The following is a 23,840-nucleotide window of genomic DNA, read 5'->3' as shown; positions in this document are numbered from 1 at the left end:
CACTGTTTTGAAATCTAGGGACGGTTCTCTAAAAAAAGGTAGGGCTTTTACCAGCCTGTGCAAATAAGTGTACAAATGGAGCCTACAAAACATTAATTTTCCCTAGTGTTTGTCTTTACCAGATATAAAATTAGGTGCTTGAACAGTAGCATCAAACCTTTGAAGCTGCTCAGGTACCAGTCTATGCCTGAGTGAGACACTGACTAGATTTTCATAGTGAGGCTCAGCTTTCTGAAGCACCAAATCTGCTACCTGGGAGTAGAACACCATTTAATGGGGAGTTATTTGATTCAATATTAATGTATGTAAAACAGAACAGTCATGGAAAGATGAAGTTTCCAATTAGTTGTTTTGTGATTTTAGATATTAACAATATGAATAAAATGCATTTATGTGTGTGTGTGTGTATATATATGTATATATATATATGTGTGTAAGCTATTTACAGTTATGCCATGTATACATTTTTACGTGTAGAAAATGAAAATACTCATTGATTAGCCCTTTTGAGGCTTTTGAACAACTGTTTTTTTTTCCTGCTTTCCTACGACTCCTTGAGGATTTAGATAATTCATACAAGGTATGTACACAATCACACCCATAGTATGTACATCCTAGTCACACACTTAACACAGAAAGGATGTGTGAGGAATGTAAATCATCCCAGCGGTCAAAGAACTGACCTTACCTGTGACAAATGGCACGGTTAATTAAGCCGGCATATTTAGTAACATGCCAGTGTACAGCCAACGTATTCAGCCTTTGAGATAAGTACGTTATCGACTTTCAGAGATGATTAAAAGAAAGAAACAAACAGCCCTTTCTGACCTTCAAAAATGAAAGGACAAATTCTGTTACTGAATACATACGCACACTTCTGTTGGCTTTATTCATGTTTGTACATGTGCCTACTTGATGGCAGAACTGGGTTTTGAAATGGGACACAGCATGTGATTTTTTTTTCTACACATAAAAAGAGAAAACCAACCACTCACAGACTGTACACACTTACAAAATGTATTGACGCACCACGACCAGCTACAGTATTATGCACAACATACTGTTCACACATTAGTACAGCAGAGATAAGTACATTTGGAAATTTAGTAATTATTAGTATATTTCCTTCTTGAGTTTTCAGGCCCTGTTGACCTTTCTCAGCCTCAGGAAAAGCTATCTCCAGATGTCCTGAAAACAAAAATTAGTCTCTCCTTTCCTCTAGGGATGGCGGAGCGTGACTATAATACTGCTGTCTTCGGATTTACCAACATCGTTTCAAGAGGTGACGGAAAAACATTATGAAAAACGACTCTCTCAAAGATGTGGCCTAAAATAAATGCTAAGGAATCTCAACTAAAATCATGAGGAGATCCTGATAAACATAGGTATGCCCCTTCTACCCATTCAGCACAGTTTGCTCTATATGTAGTCTTTACGTGATATTAAAGCAATGATAACGAATCAGAAAAAAAATTATTTACATGCTTAAAAGCTTTGTTAAAGAATAGACACTTCAATTTTTTAAAGTAACAAAGAGTAATGCTAGCCGCAACGTCAAAAAGAAGCTATAATTTCACCCTGCAAATAAATGGATGACATCCCCACATCATAAGAGATCAAGAAGGAAGTTAGCACTTCTCTCCCATTTTTTTCTCCTTAGCACACTTAAATCACTAGGGTATTTCTAATCGTAATTATCACCATGCTGACTGGTCATCAGAATCTTTTTCTGAAGTGTAAAATACGTGACTTATTCCTACAGGTTTGCAGCCAATCGATTCTGAGCTTGAACTGAAAAAGGACTTGATGAAGGATTAGTACTTAGAAACGCCCATCTGGAACACCATTTTCTGTAAGGCATTATTTGAGACCCCTTTTTGAAGTTGAGTACTCATGTTTTAGTTATTTTACATTTGGAACCCATTTTTTCCATAGCTAAAGCTGGTAATCCTCTAGGCAGAGTTAAGTGGGTTTTCTACACCCAAATATCCAGGAAGAGTGATTACTGTGTGTTTAACCTCTCCGTTTCAATGAAGTTTCTGTTTGGAGCGGTCTTGAATTCTAAGCTGGCAAGACTTTTTGACTCCTTTTTGTCTTCGCTAACACTAAGATAGAGATGTCGACCGTATCCCTACTAATGCTTACCGGTGCCGTACCTCTGTAATGGAGCTCCTAAACAAGTATTTCTAGCAAGAAAGCAGAAGTTATGCCTTTGCTTATTTTATCCTGTGGGTTACAGTCAGTCTTCATGGAGCAAACCATATTCTATGATAGAGTGCCCATATAGATGCACTTGCTGGTATTAACTGCCTCTTTTTGGCACATTATTGCTTGGCTTTAATTTCGTTTTCAACAGTCTTTATTCTCAAGATGAATATCTGAGATATCTGGGTCTTAAAAAAAAAAAAAACAAAAACAAAACACCAAACTTGTGAATTACATCTTGTTGCACCATTCTGGCCTCCAAGGTCATTTCACCAAGGCCCATGGTGATTTAAATGTTCTTTACAATTATCATCACCTTGATTTAACTGATAGTCGACAGTAATTTTTCAGGATTTTTTTTGTTGTTTCTATCTACATGTATATACAGATATACTGGATTTACTTTGAGAGAGGTTATTTGGTTGTGGCAAGTAAGTAGTTTAGCTGGTGAATGTTCACAGTTAAGAGTAGCTGTAATGACCTCTGGCAGATGTCACTGATTACTTGTGAGATTTTTTTCCACCTCGATCCATCTTCATTTATGTCCTTGGTCATCACAAATCAAGTTTATCTTATTTCTGTAGCCAAGGAGAATTCCCCCCCCACCCAAGAGTAAGATAAAGTTCATGGAAATGTTTCAGTATTTACAAGACTATATTTTTACCCTTTTGCAAAAATGTCTAAAATTTTGTAGACATCCTTAAGCCCATGTGTCTGCACAGATGACGGTTGTAATTACTCAGCCAGTTGCAGAATTTCATGAAGGATATAGTTACAAGAATGGACAGGAGATTCAGTGTATCACCTGTTATTTGCCAGGTGGCAGCAGCTGACCCACATTTGGAGAGATTCAACCAAAAGGGCCACACACAGCATCAAAGAACATTGCTAACAGAAAACAAACTGCTCAGATATCAATATAAAATAGCAAACACTGAAGCAGACACAGACAAGACTTCTGATTCACTGTGTAGACAAAACAGGGGTGGGGACAAGATGGTCAGCTCATTTATCCAAGATACTGCCCAGTTCACCCTGTTATTATCACAAAGGGAAATTCACAGGCATCATTTCTCAAATACCACTCAGGACAAAGCAGGAGAGAGAAAACAGCATCATTTCCATGGCAGTATTGTAGACGATGAGTAAATCAGACCGGTCGAGGCCTACACATGGCTGCAAGGGCCCAATTTTCAGTAAAAACACATATATGTATACGCAAACCTTATCCTAAGGTATTGTTTTCTTTATACTGATTCTTAAAAAGTAGACAGGGGAAGTGGTGAATTATGTGGTACTAGAAATGGACAAATTCTTTTAACACTTGCACAATACGTAGGAGGAATAGAAGATATTTTCTCACATTTTGGCAGCAAACAGTAACTGAGTGGATATAGCAAAGGCCAAACAATTTACTTTAACAGCACACTTATATATATTCTCTGTAAACACATTTTAAAGTCACATTATATTATAATCTTCATGTGGTATATACAGGTACTCCCAGAATGATGGGAATTCCTAGAAATGAGAGGAATAACATTGGAATAAGCTAGGAACCATAAAACCTCAAAACTCTCGGAGGCAACCCAAAGTCATTTTCTTCTTCTGTTATCTACCTTAAAATGGCAAGCTCCTATTAAGGATTTGGTTCCAAAATTCAACCTCTAGGGTATATGTTACACATGCATATTCACTACAGTTTATTTAACTTCTGCTCTGTAAGCAGTAACGTGAAGAATACTGGTATCCAAAATAACAATTATCAGACAATTCTAAAGATTTAGAAATCATCAAAAACCAAGTTATATTCAATGCAGCTGAACTTGTCAAGGTAGGAAAACATACCAATATATTTTATAAATACTTCATTTTGGACACAAAAAGGTTTCTTTGACCTAACAAAATATTCAACTTATGCCATTGGTCCAAAACACAAACATAAATGAGGATTTTACTATGTGTAAAGCAGTTGGTCTGTGGCATCAAAGCCAATAATCCAGAAAGAGATAATTAGGAAAGCACTGAAGATAAACATAGGATAGCTGAAGCAATGACATATTTCTTGTGGTCATTAAAATAGAAAAAAAAAATCAATATTTAAATTCTAGTATTTACTGGGTAAGCCATATAGCATCTGAACATCTTAAATGTCTCATTATCTTCCAGGCACTGTGTTCTAACTCATCTCTCTTACGCTACTGGCTTAAGAAATATTGCATATTTATCTACCCAATAAGGTATTTCCTCCATATATTTCAATGACTAAAAAGCATTCAGGATCTAAAAGAAATTAAGGATAAAACCAACTTTCAACCTGGTATGTGTCATACAGGTAAGCTGAGAATAGAGCCAAACAAGCTCAAAGAATCTGCCACAAAAACTGTTTTCCACGTTCATTTGTTGGATGAACCTAAAGCATCACGAACGCCTACTGCATGTCAATGCCATGTCACAGACTGAAGGGAAGGAAAATCTTCAAATCAAGGTTTTTTGTGTTGAGTACTCAGGGTATCCTATAGCAAAAGCAGGGCTTGTCTTCAATAGGCTCCTTAATTGGTCATTTGATGGTCCATTTTATTACTGTTTTGAAAAGCTGTTCCTTCCTTAAGAGTCAATAAACAACCAAACAAGAAAGGTTTCCTCCTATTCTGTGAATCGCTGGAGTGGGGGAAAAGTAAAAGTGAAGAGTTAAACCATTAAAGCTTAAGAAGGAAAGGCTAGTTCCAGTACCAAAAAAACCCGGTTAGACGTACTCCATCAAACGTGAAGTCTTAACCCTGAGAGGCACCACCTCAATGCTGAATTTAGTTTTAAGTAATTCAGTGTAATTTTCCTAATTTGTTTCATGTGCGACAAATGCCAATGACTCTCTTAGGTCTCTGCTTCATCTTTAATTTGAACTATTTATAATTTTTAAACTTCACGACTTATAAATTTAGAATTACAAATTTATAAGTTAACTTGAACTCTTTATAATTCATGTGGTGACACCAAACTCATGAAAATAAATATTATTCCCAGATGCTTAAATTCTTCTTTTTCTTCTATTTTAATGCAGGAACAGCCTGTTCTAGCCACTTCCCGGCAGAGGATTACCTGGGGCCCACCCATCTGGAGCGGGTACTGTTGACAGCTGCTACTGTGTACACAGGGTGTTCTCCGTGCATATACAGCATGTAGGCCAATGCGTGAGGGAGACAGGCAGGGAGGACGGGCTCAGAGCGAGACTATAGCCTGGCAGAGGGATCTCCAACGAAAGCCACAGAACACTACTGTGAATGGATATTCAAGGCCCAAAGAGAGTTTTAGACTAAATCTCTCATCATTAATAGTAATGTGATTGCTAATTTGATGGCAATTTCTATTTCAGGTAGTGTTCTTAATAGAGGCCAATTGGTAAGAAACGGAAAAACGCACCTCATTAAAAAATTCATTATCAGTTCCAAGCATAACAAACTGTAATTTTATTTCTGAGGCCCTGGGAGCACTGGGACTGGAGCCTTTTAGGCGGTCTTCATATACACTCCAATTGCTTCACAAGAAACCAATGGCTATATATTAATTTGGGCTGTGCCCAGTTTAGCATATGGGTGTTAACAGTTCAGGTATGATTTTGCCCTATATGTGCAGAATCTGCAAAAGAGAATAATAAAAAAAAAAAAAAAAAAAAAAAGAGGCCAAAACAGAGATTGTGAGCTTCCTGCACCAATGGCATTTGTGAGTTTTCCACAGAGAGGGAATACATGGCCAGACACTCTTTTCGGACTCATCGAGGGGAACAAGCTCAGGCAAGGCAACCAGCGAGCACCCCTTCCATGCTAAACAATCTGATTTTCTAATGCAAGGTAGACACCAGCGATGTCCCTGTAATGAATCTAGGAGGGGAAACTTTTCCAGGGCCCAATCTCATTTCCCTCTTCCACACTCTCTCAGCTCTCAAGCCACTGCTGATCGTCCAGCCCGGTGCCCTGCAAGACAGTCCTGGGCAAGAAGGACGTGCTCCTCTTCTGGAAACAGATGCGGGCTGAGCTCAAACACATGCCTATGTTCTCAAAAACTACAGACCACCTGACGCTCAAACCCCGTTTTAGTGAAGGCCTCTTTTATTGGATTTGAAGCATGAGATAGGAAAGTATTTCTCTTAAAATCAGTAAGTTCACACAGGCTACCTTTTTACTACAGATTAGAAACTTGGCAATTACATGATATTCGTCTACCTAACAAAAACTGTGCGGAAGCTTCTGTTCTATTTGGTGTTGACTACATTTTCTATTAGACACTACTATTGAACAAGTAGTTACTGACCAAGCAAGTCAAAAGAAAGACAGAAACTGCAGCCTCTTTTCAGGAGGTGAAATTAAATGTATTGCTTTTGTTATTTTTTTTTCAACAAAGAGAAGAGAGTGTTTGGTAAACTGGCTGTTCATAATTCTTTACTGAAACCTTAATACTCTCAGTAGGATGTTTTTGGAGGACACCTGTACAATACAAACTTTAGTATTATTAATAATTCAAGGACTCCTTCCAAGAATTTGGTCGATGTACTTCCTCTAAAGAGATATGAATTTAATCCAGTCAGAATCAGAGCTGCCCCTTGCCTTCCATGCAGGGAAATCTGTATATACAAATTCATGTTTTATGTGGGCGGTATTCATAGTCAAAACTTAGCTCATTTTCCTAACATAACTTTCTTACATTTATTAACGGTATAACAAGGTTTAGAAAAACAGCTATCTGCAGATGTTTACAAGTATTAATTCATGTTTGGTATTTTATGCATTTAAATGCTTTTACTTAATGTCATCTGGCCTAAGAGTGAGTCAAAATTTGTTTCTCATTTTTTACCTTTTAGTTCTTATCATCTATTTAAATTTTGTGTGGTAGTGGCATTCTTATTGCAATATGACTAGAGAGTCTAACAGTGCTTTTGCTTATAGTGTTTTTGCTATTTTTAATGTTAAGCAGGGATTTTAATGGAAATACCAGAGTGTGATAAATTGAGGCAGTAATTCTAAATGACACATGTTTGATGATAATGCTAGTTCCAGAAGCAACATCATAATTAAAAAAAAAAAAAACCAGGAAATTTTATTTCCTCTTAATTAAGGTCATGAACCTTCAGTAACGCTTCCTTCTTTTCTCTTGTCCTTTCTTGCGAATTGAACTATTTTCATTCATGGAGCCCTAATCAAGGGACCCAACAAAGCTTCATAGCCACTATAGTTAATACTTGCTTTCTCTAACTGGTCTCTCGAAAAAAAAAAACAAAACAAAACCCAAAAAACTAAGTAAGCTCTGACATACACAGACACTCGGGAATACCGTAACTGTGCACGAGGGTTCCCATACACGTTCCCTTTCAGTCTAACACAGAAGAAGGGGCGGGACGAACACAGCAGTTGGGGCGTCGAAAGTTCTGCAACATGGACTGCAGGACGCTGTGCTGCCTTCCTTTGAGCTTTTTGTTGGAAGAAGTGTCTGAGGAAATGGATCTCCGGGCCTGGCTGCTTTGAGCTTTGATTAATTTCTCGTGTTCCCTGATTTGTCTTTGTAGATGGTTCTGGATGGCGATGCCCAGGGACTCCGGGTCCAGGGAGGCACCGTACACCTCCCAGGTCATGCCCTGCTCATCCCACACGACATCCCTGACACGCTTGGACTGTTTCAACTGCAGCTTGGCGTCCGTGCTAAGTTGCTTCTTCTTCTCTCCCGGGGTGAGTCCCACCTGCGCGGCCGCCGCCGTCACGTTTAACTTCTGCTCCTTGAGGAACTCGCTGACGCGGCTGGCCCTGCGGGGGCTGGCTTTGACCAGGCGGGAAGGGGTCCTCTTGCCAGAACCTGGGCTGGAGTCCCCCATGGAGTCAGCCGGCAGGCTCAGGCTGGTGGCCGTCTTGGTCTGTCTGCTTTCTTCCAAGGTACCGTCCTGGTTCTTCCTGACCGGGGACGGTGTGGGGCTGGCAGCGGATCCAGCGCCTGCACTTTCTTGAGATTTAGGGTTGAGCAGCAGGGTCTTGGCCTCTCCCCTTGCCCTGGCTTCGAGGTTATCTGTGCCCCGACATTCCTGCTGTTTTACTCTGCGCGGAGATGCAGGCTCTGTTGCCTGTCCTTTACCAGCGGGATCCACGCTCCCGGACGGGTCGTCTTTGCTGGCAGGGCCACAAGAGTCAGAGAGTTGGCAGTCTGGGTTTGTTTGGGGACCATCTGTGGTTTTCACTGCAAACTCAGATGGCTTGCTTTCAAATTTCCCCAATTCATGATTTGTTTCAGTTTGACTTCCTGCGCGAACAGAAATTTGGTCAGTCGGGCTAGCTTTCTGGGAGCTAGAATTCACGTCCGAAAGCTGTCTGGAGGTGGGCTCCTCCCCTGTCGGGGCCATGCCTGCTGACCCCCCATCTTTCTTGCACATATCTTGAGCCTTTCCAGATGCCACAGTGATCGTGGAGATTTGAAGGACCTCCCCTGGGAGGCTCCCCAATTTACAGTCCCCTTGGCAAGCTGTGGAAACTGCCGCAGTTGCCTGGATGTGCACCTCTGGCATGATGCCAGGGCACTGGCTCGACTCCTGGGGGGCTAGGATGTCATCAGACAGCTCTAGCGTGTGGCTGCCGTGGCTGCTGCTGTGGCAGATGACACGCAGCTGCTCCTGTGGTTCTCGACGCTCGGGAATGGGGATTTCCTTTAGGAACGCGGTGAGGATGCTGGGGCTGGTGGAGACGGACCTGCTCTCGACACTTGCCACTGCCTGCACCTCAGCATCTTGCCGAGCCCTGCTGGCAACCTCCTGTACCTCACCGGCAGGTTGATTGGTCATTGTACTTGCTTCTTTGAACCTTGAAACCTGGTGCTGTGCAGGCAATGGCACCTTTCCCAGATCTGGAGGAAATGCGGACTCTTGGCTAGTGAGGTGGGATGGTTGAGATGTCACAGAAGTCATGGCCTGGCTGTCCGAGGTGGTGGTAGAGCGCTGTGTATGTCCAGAACACCTGTCTTCTCTCGCTGGAGACTCACAGGACCTTGTCTGGGAGTCGAGAATGGCTCCGGGCCTCTCCCCTTCAGGTCCGCCTCCAGGAGAGCAGGTGTAGCTGAACACAGACGCCGCTGTATTTGCAGTTTGCACCAGTCCCTGGACTATTTCTTGAGAGGGAAAATCACAGGGCACTTGGGCTTTTCTGTTGCCCTGGGTGCTGCCCACAGGACAACTTGACTTTCCAGGTTGCTCCCCGTCTGATGTTCTCCGGGTTTTCAGCAGCGTATCATCAGGTCCTGCTAAGGGGCTGGCACTAGGCTGGTCGCCTGGGATGGCCTGGTGGCTGTGTTGATTGGCTGGCATTGTAAATGCTTCGTCTAGAACATCCTTTCCTGCTGCAGAACACGGAGCTGGTGCTGTGGGCTCGCTGCTTCCCAGCAGCTGGGTATTGCCAGGAGAGTTGCATGGAGGACACGCTTTTTCCACCTCACTGAAGACACTGGGGGAAGACATGTCCAGCGGGGTGGTCTCATGCTCAAAGGCCTGCATCAAGGCCTCAGCAGCTGCCCTGGGGCTGAGGACAGGCCCTTCAGGAGGGCCAGAAAGGCCATTGGTGTTCTTACAGAGGAGGGCTGGTCGAGACCGAGGTGAGGCAGGCTGCACTTCTTCTAGATCCTCTTCTTTTCCAGAAGCTGCAAGCAAGGAAGTTTTAGCCGATCTCAAAGGGTCAGGTACGGTCCCCATGGAATTCTTCTTCAGGAAAACCTCAGCACTCTCCCCAGAGCAGTCTCCCTCTGGGAAGCAGTATCAGCTCAGAGTGAAGACTCAGTCAGGGATGATTCCTCTGAGGGGTCCATCTGCGAATGAGGGAAACAGTATCATTAATATGGTATAGCATGTAAAGCCTGAAAATACACCAGCCGGTCATTTTTGCCAGATCTTACAAGCACATTAAAATTTTCTCCTATATCTGTTGATATAAGAAAAGATCTTAGGAAGAAAGATTTTGAAAAGAATATCTTAATTATACAAGTCTTATTTTGGTGCATTAGTACCTGCTTGCATCCCACTGCTGTCTAGCAAACAGGTTTTTAATGTATTAACCTAAGCATACGGTAACGACCCAAAAGTCATTTGTGTAGTCTGATTTACTGCTACCAGAAAATCCTATAAAGCTACTGTAATCAAATCAGTAAGTATTGAAATAGGCCTAAACAGATATATGAAATAGAATATCTAGAGATAGATCCACATATAAATGAAGATTTAATATGTGACAAGAGAGGCAGTTCAATTTAGCAGCGAAGTGATGGATTATTTAATATAAGGAGCTGGCAAACTGTTAATGCATCTAGAAGAAAAGAAAACTAGATGTTTATCTTACACCAACTCCAAAAATAAATCCTGAATGCATTTAGATGGATTAAAGGTTGAAATGTAAAATAAACAAATAAATAAGAAGCCTGTAAGAAAATCTAGGAAACATAAATATAATCTAGGAGCAGAGAGAGTAGGCTTCTTTTAGCAAAGGAGAAAATACAGAAACTATAAGAAAAAACATAAACCTAAGTGACTGAATAAAACCCGAGAATTCTATATGGCAAAAGATACCATAAACAAATATGATAGATTTGAAAAACAAATGTTTAAAACCCTAGAGGACATGCAAAAGTATCTATAATATAGCAGACACTCTTAAAAATTTACAGGAGACGGGGTGCCTGGGGGACTCAGTCGGTCAAGTGTCTGACTCTTGATTTTGTCTCAGGTCATGATCTCAGGGTCATGAGATTGAGCCCCATATGGGGTTCTGCACTGCGCATGGAGTCTGCTCAAGATTCTCTCTCGCTTGCCCTCTGTCCCTTCCTTGACTCACCCTCCTCCTCCACCCACTCACACGCTGGCTTGTGTATGTGCCCTCTCTTAAAAAAAAATTTACAGGGAGACAAAACCATTCGTTGGAAAAATGGACACAGAATATAAAAATGCAGCTTGCAAGATAGGAAACCCACTCAGCAAGCTCATGGAAAGATGATCAAATTCATTTGTAGTCAAATGAATGCAAATAAAGTAACAATGAGATTTTACATCAACAGCACTTGTAAAAACTTAAAAAAAAAAAAAAGAGCTATAACATTATGGCCTGAGGAGACCTAGTGAAAGGCAGTATTTTTATTACTTGTGGGTGCAAACTGTGTACTGTTACAGCTTCCTTAGGGAAGTTTAGTTTTCTTTTTCTTTTTCTTTTTTTTAAAGATTTTATTTACTTATTTGACAGACCGAGATCACAAGTAGGCAGAGTCAGGCAGAAAGAGAGAGGAGGAAGCAGGCTCCCGGCTGAGCAGGGAGCCTGATGCAGGGCTCGATCCCAGGACCTGGGATCATGACCTGAGCCGGAGTCAGAGGCTTAACCCACTGAGCCACCCAGGCGCCCCGGAAGTTTCGTTTTCAAAATGAAAAATACATGTCCTCGACACAGTGATCCCACCCCTATCCACAGAAATAAAACAGCAGCATGTCTAGATAGAGATACAAGTATGCTTACTGAAGTACTTTTTGTAGGGGCAGAAAACTGGGAACAAATTGCTCCCCATGAATGGGGGAATACTGGAAGAGATCATGACATATCTATTGGAGAGTGTTATGTGACCATTAAAAGAAACAGCTGTTTAGGCTGTTAAGTTTTCACTTGGGAGGGATTTCCCCCAGGTATGACTGAGCCAGAAGGGCAAGGTAAGGAAAAGAATACATGTTTTCATTTTTGTCAAGCAATGACCTAAAATACTGCACTAAAGCACACAATGACCTAAACCACACACTGTATGTTTGTGTATGTGTGCACACAGACATGTTTGCATATGAATATATAAATTCTAAAAATATTTAGAATGAGACATATTAGGTCTTAATGGAAGGAATGTGATGAGATGAAGACAGAAAAGGAGAGATGGAGGTACTGAAAAGTGGGAAAGGGCTAAACTTTTAAAAGTATATCTGAATTTTAAACTGTATATCCAACTTTTTTTTTCTCCTCCAAACCAGCTCTTCCTTGTAACTTTATTATGCATATTAACCTGTTGAATTGAGTATTCCCATCCTTGGTCTTGACTGTTTCCTGCTCACTCTAATCCTTTCCTCAGGTTTATATGCCCTGTCTTCTTTATTGGAGTTTTCTGTTGCAATCACTTGTTGGGCCCCAAACTCATCTTCTCCTCTCCTTCCTTCTCATCTTCCTTTAGTATGCCTTTCCTCCCACTCTCTGTCCTCCTCATCCTCAAAATCCTGCCCATTCTTCAAGACTCCACTTAAATATCATTTTCTTTCTGAAGGCCTCTAAAAGCTTTCAAGTCATAAAGTCTCTTTTAAAATCATACAGCTATGGTTATCTGGGTCCTTCTTACGCACTGTTTTTGTACCTTTGTTACTTGTATAAATGTCATTATTTCTCCAAAAGGACTTCAAGTTCCAGAAGGGAAGGGGACATGCTTATTGACGCTTTTCTGTTCACTCCACAGGAGACAATGCAAAGTCTTGTGCATAAAAAGGTGTTAATTGATCCCATTGCCTTCCAAAAGGGCCATTATTAAATCCCCACCAAACTTCCAAATAATAGGAAATTTTAACTGAGGACATGAACTATTAATCAAAACACAATTTAAAAGAGTGCTATTTTTGAAAGAAAATGGTTGTATCTTATTTATGAAACGTTATCTGTAATTCAGTGTTAGACAATTAAAAGCAAGTACTGTGGACACCTGCTACAAAAGCTGGAAGGTTTCATGAAGCTAAGAGTACAGAACATCTCCTGTGTTCTATAGCAGGAGCCAAGAAACCTGGTTTGCGAAAGACGACTGTGAGACATAGACAGCTCAAGGTTCAGCAACGGAAGTTGGAAGACTGAGAAAAAGATGATGGATTTCAGAAAACTCTCAGAATTCACTGCACTGACTTCCATTTTCCACAGATAGCTAACTGCTTCTACTGGTTTAACTCTGAAAGGGTGTTTTTAAAAAATTGGTTAACAGAAGTAAAATTATCCATCAACTCAAGAATCAAAAAGAAAAACCAGATTGCCTGTAACTCATCTCTTGTTTCACGGGTAGATAAGAAATCAAAATTTCTCTCAAACAAATCTGCCAAAGTAATTGTCACAGCTTCCTCATGCACCCAGGAAAAAAACCCCACCTCTCCTCTTTTCATGTCCCCTTTCCAACCAAAAGCAGAAATCTATAGTCTCCCATAAGTCAGACAAATAGGACATTTTAAAAGTAATTATTTGGTTCTTTAGAGTAAGGAGGATGTATCTTTTAAAACCAAGCTGAGTCCATTAAGTAAGATTTAAAAACCTCTAAAAATGAAATTACAGGTAGCCCACAGTCTGAACGAATCCCTGCTGCAGGTGTGTGTGTGTGTGAGAGAAAAAGAGAGAGGGAGCCAGTGAGCAAATGATCACATGCATGAAGGCAGGAGGCAAAGTGTGTGTCCTGCATGGTTTCCCCTTCTCTTCCCTCCCTTTCTTCCCCACCTCCCAGCTCTTTCCCCCTCCTCCTTCCTTTTCCTTCCTTTTCCTTCTTTCTTTTTTTTTTCTTTTCCAAACTGAAGAGATCTTTCATAAAAAGTCAGATTTCTCTCTGTTAATCTTTAAAAACCCAGAAGGTGTGAATTACTAGACAGTAACCACTAGGTGGTGATGATGAGGGCTGGCCATCTTGATGAGCATGGACCTTCCAGGTGATGCATTCCCCACCCACCTTGCTTTCCTAGTTAGTCTTACTTACCCAGGCTTGTGAGGGCAGCTAAGTTTGAGAACTTTGCTCTAAGAAAACGGACAGAGTACACTTCCCAACCTAATTTTGAGTCCTCTGAGGGCAGGTTGGCCTTGTGTTTAAGAACATGGACCATGGGGCCAGAATTGCTGGATTAGAGTATCAGTTCCACTAGCTAGCTCCAGCCGTATTTGGGCAAGTAACTTAACCTCTCAGGAAACCCCTTTAATCTATAAATTGAGGACAGTAATAGTACTGCCTCATTGGGATGTTGTGAGGGATAGAATTTATTTATTTTTAAAAGATTTTATTTATTTGAGAAAGAGAGAGAAAGAGCATACGCTGGGGGGAGGGACAGAGCAGAGTGAGATGCAGACTCCCAACTTGAGCAGGGGGCCTTGATGCGGGCGGGACTTGATCCTGTGACCCTGGGATCATGACCCCAGCTGAAGACAGCTGCTTAAAGGACTGAGCCACCCGGACACCTCACAGAAGAGATTTAGCATTTAGAACAAACAGCGTCTTGGCACATATCAAACACCTGATGAGCATTAGCTTCTTTTGAAAACCTCAATATTTAGGTTTTGATCTGTGTTAAAGAAAAAAATTATTCTGATATTTGTGAAAACGGTAAGGAAGATTTTATTCAAGACTATTGGGACAGGTATCAAGACTATTGCATGAGGAGAGAAAGATCAAGTTCACCTCCAAATACAACTGCAAGAATAAGTGGGAATTTATAACTAAGTAGCAGCACCGGGTTGTCAGGCTTCCTGCTCAGCGGGGAGCCTGCTTCTCCTTCTCCCTCTGCCCCCCACTCATGCTTGCTCTCTCCCCCTAGTGCTCTCTCGCAAATGAAATCTCAAAAATAAATAAATAAATAAATAAATAAATAAATAAATAAAAACAAAAACAAAGAAAGACAGACAAAAGAAGAGGGCTCAGAGGAGACTGACTAAAGTCATTCCAAGAGGGAGTCCTTGTTGTCTTTGTCTTTTGCTGTGGTGAATTCGCATTTTCCATGAGACTCTTTGTAACAAAATGAATTCTTTCTGAATTGGCCAGGAATCACATGGTTCCTCTGAATCTGCCTTTAAGTTTGATGGTTACTAGACTCTTAATAGCATGTCCCTTTGGTCCTTCTGCCCTTAAAATCAGGAGCAAGGATTCCAGGCCTTGTTGTAGCAATGCAGCAAGTCTGCAAGGTACACATTATCCACCTTTTACAGGGAAGGAAACTGAGTCCCAGAGGTTAAGTAACCTACTCAAGGCTGAAGACCTATAATTTCTATTGAACTGAATTTTAATGGATGCAAATGCCTGGGCTCCTTCTGTGCTGCTTCCTTATTATCTGTAACTCTGGAAAGAAAATGGAAAGGAAGGGAAAAAAATACACACACATATCTGGAAAGAAAATGGAAAGGAAGGGGAAAAAATATATAGATATAGATATAGATACAGATATAGATATAGATATATATCTCTCCAAAGGGGAGAGACTTCTTTTCTGCAAGGGGTTTACAACTCAGGGGCCTGGATGGCTTTAACACAAATTACAGTGACGTTCATAACTGGTCACTTTATGAACAGCCCGCCTTCTTGAAGGCTGCCATGGCCACCATTCATCCTGAAAACAGTGGGTTCCACTACCGTGCCACGCTGCCTATTTTCATAACAGACACCCACGCTTAATAAGACAGGCAGCAGGGAATCTCAGCCCTTTGTGATTTGCTCCCAGACTGCTCTGGTGGAAAGAGCATTAGACAGAATGGAGAGAAGCTTGGCACTCTTGGCCCAACAGGATGCTGATCGGCTGCAGGTCACAGCGATAATCCCGTGGGCAGCAATTACCCTTGCCTACTTCACAACTGCCGCATTGCTAGAACAAGGGCTTCAGGATGTCATCCATCTCTTTAGTGACATTTTAGGCAGGTGATACAGGGACCTTGGTGATACCTTGGTCTCCAGACATCTCACAGCAGCTTTTAGCCTTCAGGTGGATACGCAAAGACCCTTGAAGCAGAGGGAGGCAAGAGGTAAGAGACTATTACTCCTTAAGAAAAGGATAAAGAAAAAAAATGTCATCTGACCTCCTATTCAACCTGATTTTTTTTTCTTTTGCTCCCTTTTATTGGGGAGCTTCGCCTAGATATTTGCATTCTGAGCCCAGCAGATCCTGCCAGTGCACAGTTTTAAGGAGAGGTGATTCAATCCCAAGAAACACCCACAAGCTAGGAAAAGCAGCTCATTCTTTCTTTAAAAATTCATACCTTCACACTAACAGCTGCCTCAAATGCACTTCAAAGATACTCGTTGAAATACTGGCTCTTCCCTTTGAGCTGCGTCTAAAGCAAATCAGAATGGCTGGAGAGACAAGAAGGCTGCTTTGCTGGTGCCACTCACAGCGCCAGGTAGACTTTCAACCCTAATGGCTCCTGTAATAAAGGCGCAGGAAAACAAGCTACATCCCTCTCCCTATTCGGTTCTTTGGTTCAACGCCGGTCTGGAAAAACAAACGCATGGCTTATTATTATCTCACTGAATTCCATTGTAAGCAGGGCCGGATGAAAATCAAGAAGGAAAAGAGGGCTTTAGGAAGCATTTAGACCCCAAGTTTATCCCCCCTCTTTTGTCCAACACAAAACCTGACCAGGCAGCTTCTAAATTCACAACAGCCTCACAGGGCTCAGCAGGCGCATACTGATTTGCTTTCTGTATTCCAAACGCTGTTCTGGAGGTGAACGTGCTTGATCCTCAGAATAACTCTGAGGTGGGACCTACTAGGAGTTCCACTTTGCAGTTGTGGAAACTAGGGCAAGACCACATACACGGTAAGTGTGAGAGACCAGATTGAAATCCAGGCCCTCCGACTCCAGAGTCCACACAGGGAGGGAAACGGGACACTCTTCACGGAGGCAAGCACTGTCCTCAGACAACAAGGAGAACAGAAGACTCGGGAAACATAGCCCTGTGACTGATGAGGGAGCAGAAGGCAAGCTGAGAGCAAAGCACAAGCCGATACCCTGCAATCCCCCCCCCCCGACCACCCCCGAGGAATCTGTGTGACATTCCTCAGGCACTCCCGAGGAAGAAAAAACAAATGGTTAACTTCTAGAGATTACAGTCTGGCCAGACACTAGTCTCCCTCGGTTCACAGACGTCTTAGTGACTCACAATAAAAAGCATTCTTATCAATGACCTACCTTTTCCGAAGGAAATACAGATAAAATTAATCGTCCTTATAATCTGCAGCCCACTGGTAAATATTTGAGACAGGCAGAAGCTCCCCACGGTCCCAATGTTACTACGCCTTGCTAGGGGGAAAAACAACCTCAACTTGACAAAGGCAGGGCCTCCAGAATCTTGAAGGTCCTCTTTAACATATGAAAGTTCTTTTGAAAACCTCCCTTTTCCTCATCTCCTCGTGCTTTCAATAAAACCACTTTTTGCACCAAAAACATCTCAAGAATTCTTTCTTGGTCATCCGGCTCCAAACCTCACCCCAACAAACTTCACTCTCTCTCTCAGAGCTTTTTCTGTATCCTTGCTTAATAAAACTCTATCGCTTTACTCACTCTCCTTTGTCCGTGAGATTCATTCTTCGACTACATGAGATAAGGACCTCCCTCTCCCGCTCCGAGACCCTCTTACTAATTCAGACGAACAGAAGGAATTTGGATATTTTAAGGGCCACAGACTTTTCTGAGAAGCTGATGAAAAATAGGGATCCCTTCTCTAGAAACAGACATGCGCGTACACACACACACACACACACACACACACACACACACACACCTGCAGATAATTTTAGGGGGTTCATGCCTGGAAACTTTCCCCAGACCATCCATTAATAATAGCCTTTTATCTAAGGAAAAACTTCACAAAACTCAGTTTAAGTGCCTCGCATTACTGTTACAGCATTTAAAGGAAATAAGTTAAACTGTGAGCATAGTTTTGGGAAGATAACAGATACATACTCATGAATTATTAATATTTTAAGAAATTATTATTTTGGCATCATTTACCTAAGAAGGAGGGAACTGTGCAATATATTTTATAGTCTGTTTTAAATGGTCCAGTGAAAATGTATACCTTTTATATTCTCCCAAACCCCTAATGACTACCATTTGAAGAGGAAACTTTAGCTAATTCAAAAACTAACACGATAATGAGGTGTTTTTTTTTTTCTTTTTAGATCATGTAAGAGACATGAACGTTTGGGTCCTTAGCAAAATGAAGACTCAGGTTTCAATAACCTGAAAAATTAACCCTTCAACAGCTCCATTTTCCTACCTGTGGAGCTAACTCATAGCTAAGTATCAAAGCTGCTGTTTAAAAATGCCTAAAATAAATTTTTTTTTTAATTGAACGCTTCAGGGGAAAATGATTAAAGTATTTGTTTTGTTATAGTCTCCCTTCTCTAATCAAGCTGACTCCTCTCATTTCCTTGGTTTGCCAGATAGATACTCAACTCTGAATGTTTTCCTCTTCTTTTGCAACTCAGCTTTGAAGGACTTCAATTGCGAGCTTATTTTAATTGCAAAGAGAATGCAACAGGATCTCGGCGCTAACTGATGGTTCAACAACACGCTATTAGCAATAAACTAAGCAGCTCTGCATTTGCATTTTAAAATCCTGAGTGAACTATGATCAAAGCTGCCCTGCATCCCAATTTTCTCAGGATATATTTAGCACCACTCAGCCTTACAAACAAGTATTCTTGTCCTTGCTTCGTTCCTCCCTGACCTTGCCTTTTTCCTTGGCTGCTGCACTCCCTCCGCGCCCCTCCCTGTCCCTTCCCCCAACACCATGGCGATCTCATTAAAACCAGGCCTCCACTCCACCTGCTTTCCCTCTGGCAAAGGCAGCTCCAGTGTGTGCCGAGTGGGAACCTAAGCGGAGACCCTTGCTACCCAGCTGCGTGCTGAAAGCTTATTAGTGATTTCTGCTTTTAGCTCCCGTCAGACAACGGGCCAGGAGTCTCTCCTCCCACACTTGGGTCTTTAATCATGTCGAACGAGGGGAACGTGCCTGGTGGCAGTCCTGGCGGTGAAGGAAACAGAAATGGAAAAGGCTGTGCACAGAGCTGGTCAGTCGGGGCTCTCCTGCTCCTCCAGGGGACAGGGAAGCCAGAGAGAAGGCAGATTGGAAAGTACAGATTCCTTGGGGCATTGAGTCTGGACCTCCTGCAGAACTGCCTTTTTGTTGTTTTTGAGGAGGACCGCAGTGCTCTGCTCTTGAGAATGAACAGTCTCTATGCTGAGGTCAGGATCTTTGGTCTGTGAGTTGTGATTAAAAAAAAAAAAAAAAAAAGAATCAACAACCTGTCACTCTCCTGCTTTTGAGTCTGTAAAACACGGTGTCCAGCATCATGAGGTACTTCAAGTTTTGATTTTTGACCTGAAGGAGATTTCAATCCATTTGACGAGACAAGACGAACTCAGTCAGAAGTTATAAATGAGCAGGAGGGTATGTAATTAAGTGACTAATGCTGGGGTAATAAACTTCACAGTAGTTCAAATCAGGGGAAAGGCCAATACTTTTTACTCATTTGACATTTCCTGGAACAATGTTTTTGTAGGCTAGAAAAAATTGCCTGTGTAGTCTAATGAAAAATGGATATTTGAAAGTAAGAGAAAGGTGAAGCAAGTAATAGCAAAAAAAGAATGGTCCTTGATTAAAAGGAACATAATCCCTTAAGTCACACTGAGACAATTAGGAAGTACTGCTAAATCCAGTCACTCCTTTAGTAAGCCTTCTTTGTGTCACTTATTCTGGCTACAAACATAAATAAGATATATTCACATTTTGAGGAGCCCAAAGTTCCTGCAAATCCTTAATTTCAATAAAATATAATGTTGTAACAGAAATGAAAAATTTCTTAAAAATGTACTATGGAAGCACATCATTTTATTTGGCAGAGACCTTAGGTTAGTGAAGAATGCTAAGGTTGAAAAGATGGATTTAAGGTGATGGAGAGGAAGCCGATGTTCATCTAGGTCAGAGTTGCTTACCCCTGCACCACTGACATTCTGGACCAGGTAACTTTGTGGGGAGGGAAGGGGGGGCGGACTGTCCCGTGCACTGTGTTTCCCCGCATCTCCAGCCTCTCCCCACAAGATGCCCGCCGAGCCACTACCTTCCATCTGCGACCACCACACATGTCTCTGGACATTGTCAAAGGGCTCCTGGGAGGCACGACTGTCACCAGGTGAGAACCAGTGATTGAAGATGTGAGCATATTCACCTTTAATAATAAAGAACATCCTGAGAATGAAGGCCTGTGTGTTGAAATAAATTCTGAACCTAGTCCAGCTAGGCAGGAATTACAGTTTCCTGCTCTCCGGTCAGAAGCAGTGTTCTTTGTATTCCACCTGTGAGAATGCAAATCAGTATAATTTCTACAGAAAACAATGCTAATACCTGTCAAAAATACAAGGTCGCATACACACTGACTCAGCAATTCCACATTAGGAGCTAAGCTTATGGGTAAAATAAATAAATGTACTTATCAATGTAGGTACATGGTTATTCACTGTATGAAATAAAAGATTAGAAGCAATCTGGAAGTTCATTAATAGGGAGAGGGTCAGTTTTAAAAATTATGGCACTTTCATATAATGGTATACCAAGCACTCATATTTAAGAAGGGAAAACTCTTTATGTATTCATACAGAACAATCTCCAAAATAAATTAAATAACAAACACCCAGCGATAATTTAAAAAAATCTTAAGATACAAAGCAGTATGTTTAATACGCATTTGTATTAAGAGGGGACAAAGAATATATTTTGCTTGTATATACACCCAATATCTCTGCAAGGGTAAGTAAGAAATTGCTATCAGAGGAGGGGAACTGAGTGCCTGGGTGACAGGATATGTGGGAAGACTTTTCAACTCTATAGCCTGTTGCACTTCTTGAATTCTAAACTATATAAATGTATTGCCTATTCAAAAATAATTTAAAAAAATTAAAAGCTGATGCTTCTCAACTAGGCAAAACTGAACAGTCACACGTGCTGAAGCTTTTCTGTCAGTGATGATGGATTTATGCTGGTTGATCCTTCCACACTCTTTCCATCTGCTTTTTGCTATGCAAGCAGGTTAGCCTGGCCATGAAACTAGTTAAAGGAAACCATAATTTCCTTATCTATCCTGGCTATCTACAAGCTCCAAGCTAGGCAATATAATTATTTTTCAAAGTCAACAGCTGAAAAAGGCTTTTTATAAAGTGATGTCTATTGGGCAACCAAAAAAAAAAAAAAAAAAAAGTTACTTGAGTTTCTTTTCCCAGACTCTCTGACTCCTGTTTATCAGCTGATTTCTTTTTCACCCTCTTTCCTATTGCTGGCAGCTCTAGCAGCTGGTTTGCAAATTATATACATCCCTCAAACAATAAATCCCCCAAGAATGGCGTAAAGCCAAATTCTATGAAATTGGGTTAAAAGAGCGATGAAAATGATTTATTTTGTCTATATGATGAGAACTGACTAAATGGAAAGATATAAAGTATAGAATACATATTTTAATTGCCAGTTACCAAGTCCACCTCTTCAAACGCCACCAGGCTTCCCTGAATGGATCCTATCTCGCAGCAAGGCAATGTCAGGCCACCTTACCTGATCTGGATCCATCCATTCCAAAACCCGCCCTCCACCTGCTGCTAATGTTATCTTTCTAAAACAAACATACAGGTATGAAACTTCTCCGTGCAAAACAATTTAATGGTTCTCCACTACCTGTAAAATAAGATACACTCTCCTCAGCCCAGTTTAAAAAACTGTCCTTCATTCTCTGATTCATGTCCTCCTAAGACCGGTGTCCTCTCTCATTATCACTTGCCAGACCTTGTATGTTACTTTTCTTCCGACAAGTTTCAAAGAAGGTTTATATTCATTTTTCCAGAGGAGAAAACTGAGGCTCTGAAAAATCTAGCTCACCCAAGTTGTTTGTTTAATAAGTGGAAGAGTTGGAATTCAAAACCAAGTGAGTCCGATTCCCAAATTCTATTGCCTCCAAGCTTATGGGAATGGGAGGTAAAAATGAACTCATGATATACGCAGATAAAAGAGAAGACAGTGAGTAAATCTGAAAAGTACTTCTGAAAGATAATTCCTCCCTAAGACCTTCTCTGATAACACCAACCAAAAGCAACTATCAAATCTCTCATCTCCTGTAGCCACTTGTTTATTGTTTTAGTGACCTCAGGGAACTGAGGACATTTTGCCTCATTCTTGGTTCTCCAGGCAGGAGGCACAGCCCCTGCAAAGGCAGGAGCTTGAGGGGAAGAGTGAAGAGTTCAGTCTGACAGCTGGAGCTGTGTAGGAGGGGAGATTAGAGAAGGAAGGTGGAGGAGCGGGGATCACACAGGGCTTCTTGAGGTCTTTGTGCATGTGTCTGTCACCCTCTCAGGGAGGTCCTTCTAGACAAAGCTACTGTTAAATTGCAAGTCTTCTGACTTCTACTCTGTCACTCTGAAAGTTTTACCATGCTTGCTTACTGTTTTGTTTTTTTTTTTCATAGCACCAATCACCTTTTAAAGTACTGAAACATTTACCCATGTATTATGAGTATCGTATATGTATTGACCATTTTCTGGACACGTGGGCTGGAATGCAGGCTCTAAGAGGGCAGCACTTTTATCTACTTGTGCTCATTTTCTATACCTGAAGTGCCTAGTGAAATGAATGGCTCATAATAAGCTCTCACAAACACGGGTTGGAGGATTGAATCAATGTTGCCTTCTGCATTTTAGCCTACCTTCATCATATGCCATAGTTTCTATGATTTTCATTTAGAATTTTCTACTAGAATTTGAAGATAGATTTTGCCTTGAGGACATACATATACAGCGAAGGTAACCAAATATTCTGGATGTTCTGGAAGAAGAGTGTAGTTAAAAATGCTGAGTTATATTGCCACCATAAGTATCCTTGTACATGCTTCAATTTTCATTTGAGATGTGGTCTTACAAAAAGGGACACACAAGATATGTATACATCTTTTGTTCTTTTTTCCTGTTGGCTAATTTAGACAACAAAGTCTACTCCTCCAAAGATACCTACTGTGTACAGAGATGGACATCTTCTTATTCCAACCCTAAGTGGGATACATCTTATTTGGGGGCTTGTGAGTAACTGATTACAATGTCTCTTTTTGCTTAAAATACTGAGGAGAATATGTAATATATAAATAAATTTATAGAAAAATATCAAATGTTAAACACAATTGTTTCAGATATGTCTTTCCAACCTAGAGAATACTTTTATTTCCTCTTCAGATAATTTTTGGAACATTTAAAACATCTTTAAACTCTGTGATGAATTCACTAAGGTAATAGTGGCTAGGAACATATGCTTATACTAAAATCCCAGGTTACTATGATTTCGTACAAGTTTAAACATTAAAAATGTTGTTTGATTTCCAAAAACATTTCAGCTGATGCTTATTTACTATACTATCACTGGACCAACCTTCCTTCCTTCCCCTTTCCCTCCTCCTCTCCCCTGTCCCACCTTTTTTTTAGTTGGTATAAATCTAACATAATTTGCCAATATTTTAGAATAAATCACATAGCAAGAAAATAATATGCTGCTTTTCATTACTTATACTGTAACCACCTTAAATACTTTGTAGCCAAAATTATAAGACATGAAAATTTTTAAAAAGTTTCCTAGGTGAAGCTGGCAAGTCTACGGCGTTAAGAACCACCATATTATATCATAACATCTTCAGGTAAATTCAGGCAAAACATCGTATATGCTTATTTAATTGGCAAAGATTAAAAATAATGTTTGATGTTTGCAAGGGTGGGGTAAGAATGGCATTCTCAGTCATGTTCTAGGGGCACACACTGATGAAGAATACTGAAAATATCTACTCTTTGGACCAATTCTAC

The 23,840-nt window shown here is 41.0% G+C and overlaps 1 protein-coding gene across 3 annotated transcripts in view; it reads right to left on the bottom strand.

Moving 5' to 3' along the window:
* Positions 1-2,807: 2,807 nt before the first annotated feature.
* GPRIN3 (GPRIN family member 3) overlaps positions 2,808-23,840 on the bottom strand; it is a 62,948-nt gene continuing 41,915 nt past the window's right edge. The window contains exons 2-3 of one of the 3 annotated variants that reach the window (XR_004383164.1): positions 7,513-10,032; positions 2,808-3,726 (exon numbers count right to left, since the gene is read on the bottom strand). Coding sequence is in view for 2 of the 3 variants with exons in the window: in XM_032861733.1 (XP_032717624.1) it covers positions 7,568-9,919 (2,352 nt within the window). In the remaining variant the exon portion in view is untranslated. Of the gene's footprint in view, positions 3,727-7,485; positions 10,033-20,188; positions 20,211-23,840 lie in introns of those variants that run through there. The other 2 variants (XM_032861733.1, XM_032861745.1) reach the window with 2 other exon arrangements.

Source organism: Lontra canadensis, unplaced genomic scaffold, assembly GCF_010015895.1.
Source record: "Lontra canadensis isolate GAN:19392208 unplaced genomic scaffold, GSC_riverotter_1.0 scaffold1, whole genome shotgun sequence".
Classification (NCBI taxonomy): Eukaryota; Metazoa; Chordata; class Mammalia; order Carnivora; family Mustelidae; genus Lontra; species Lontra canadensis.
This window is presented reverse-complemented; position numbering and strand designations above follow the sequence as displayed.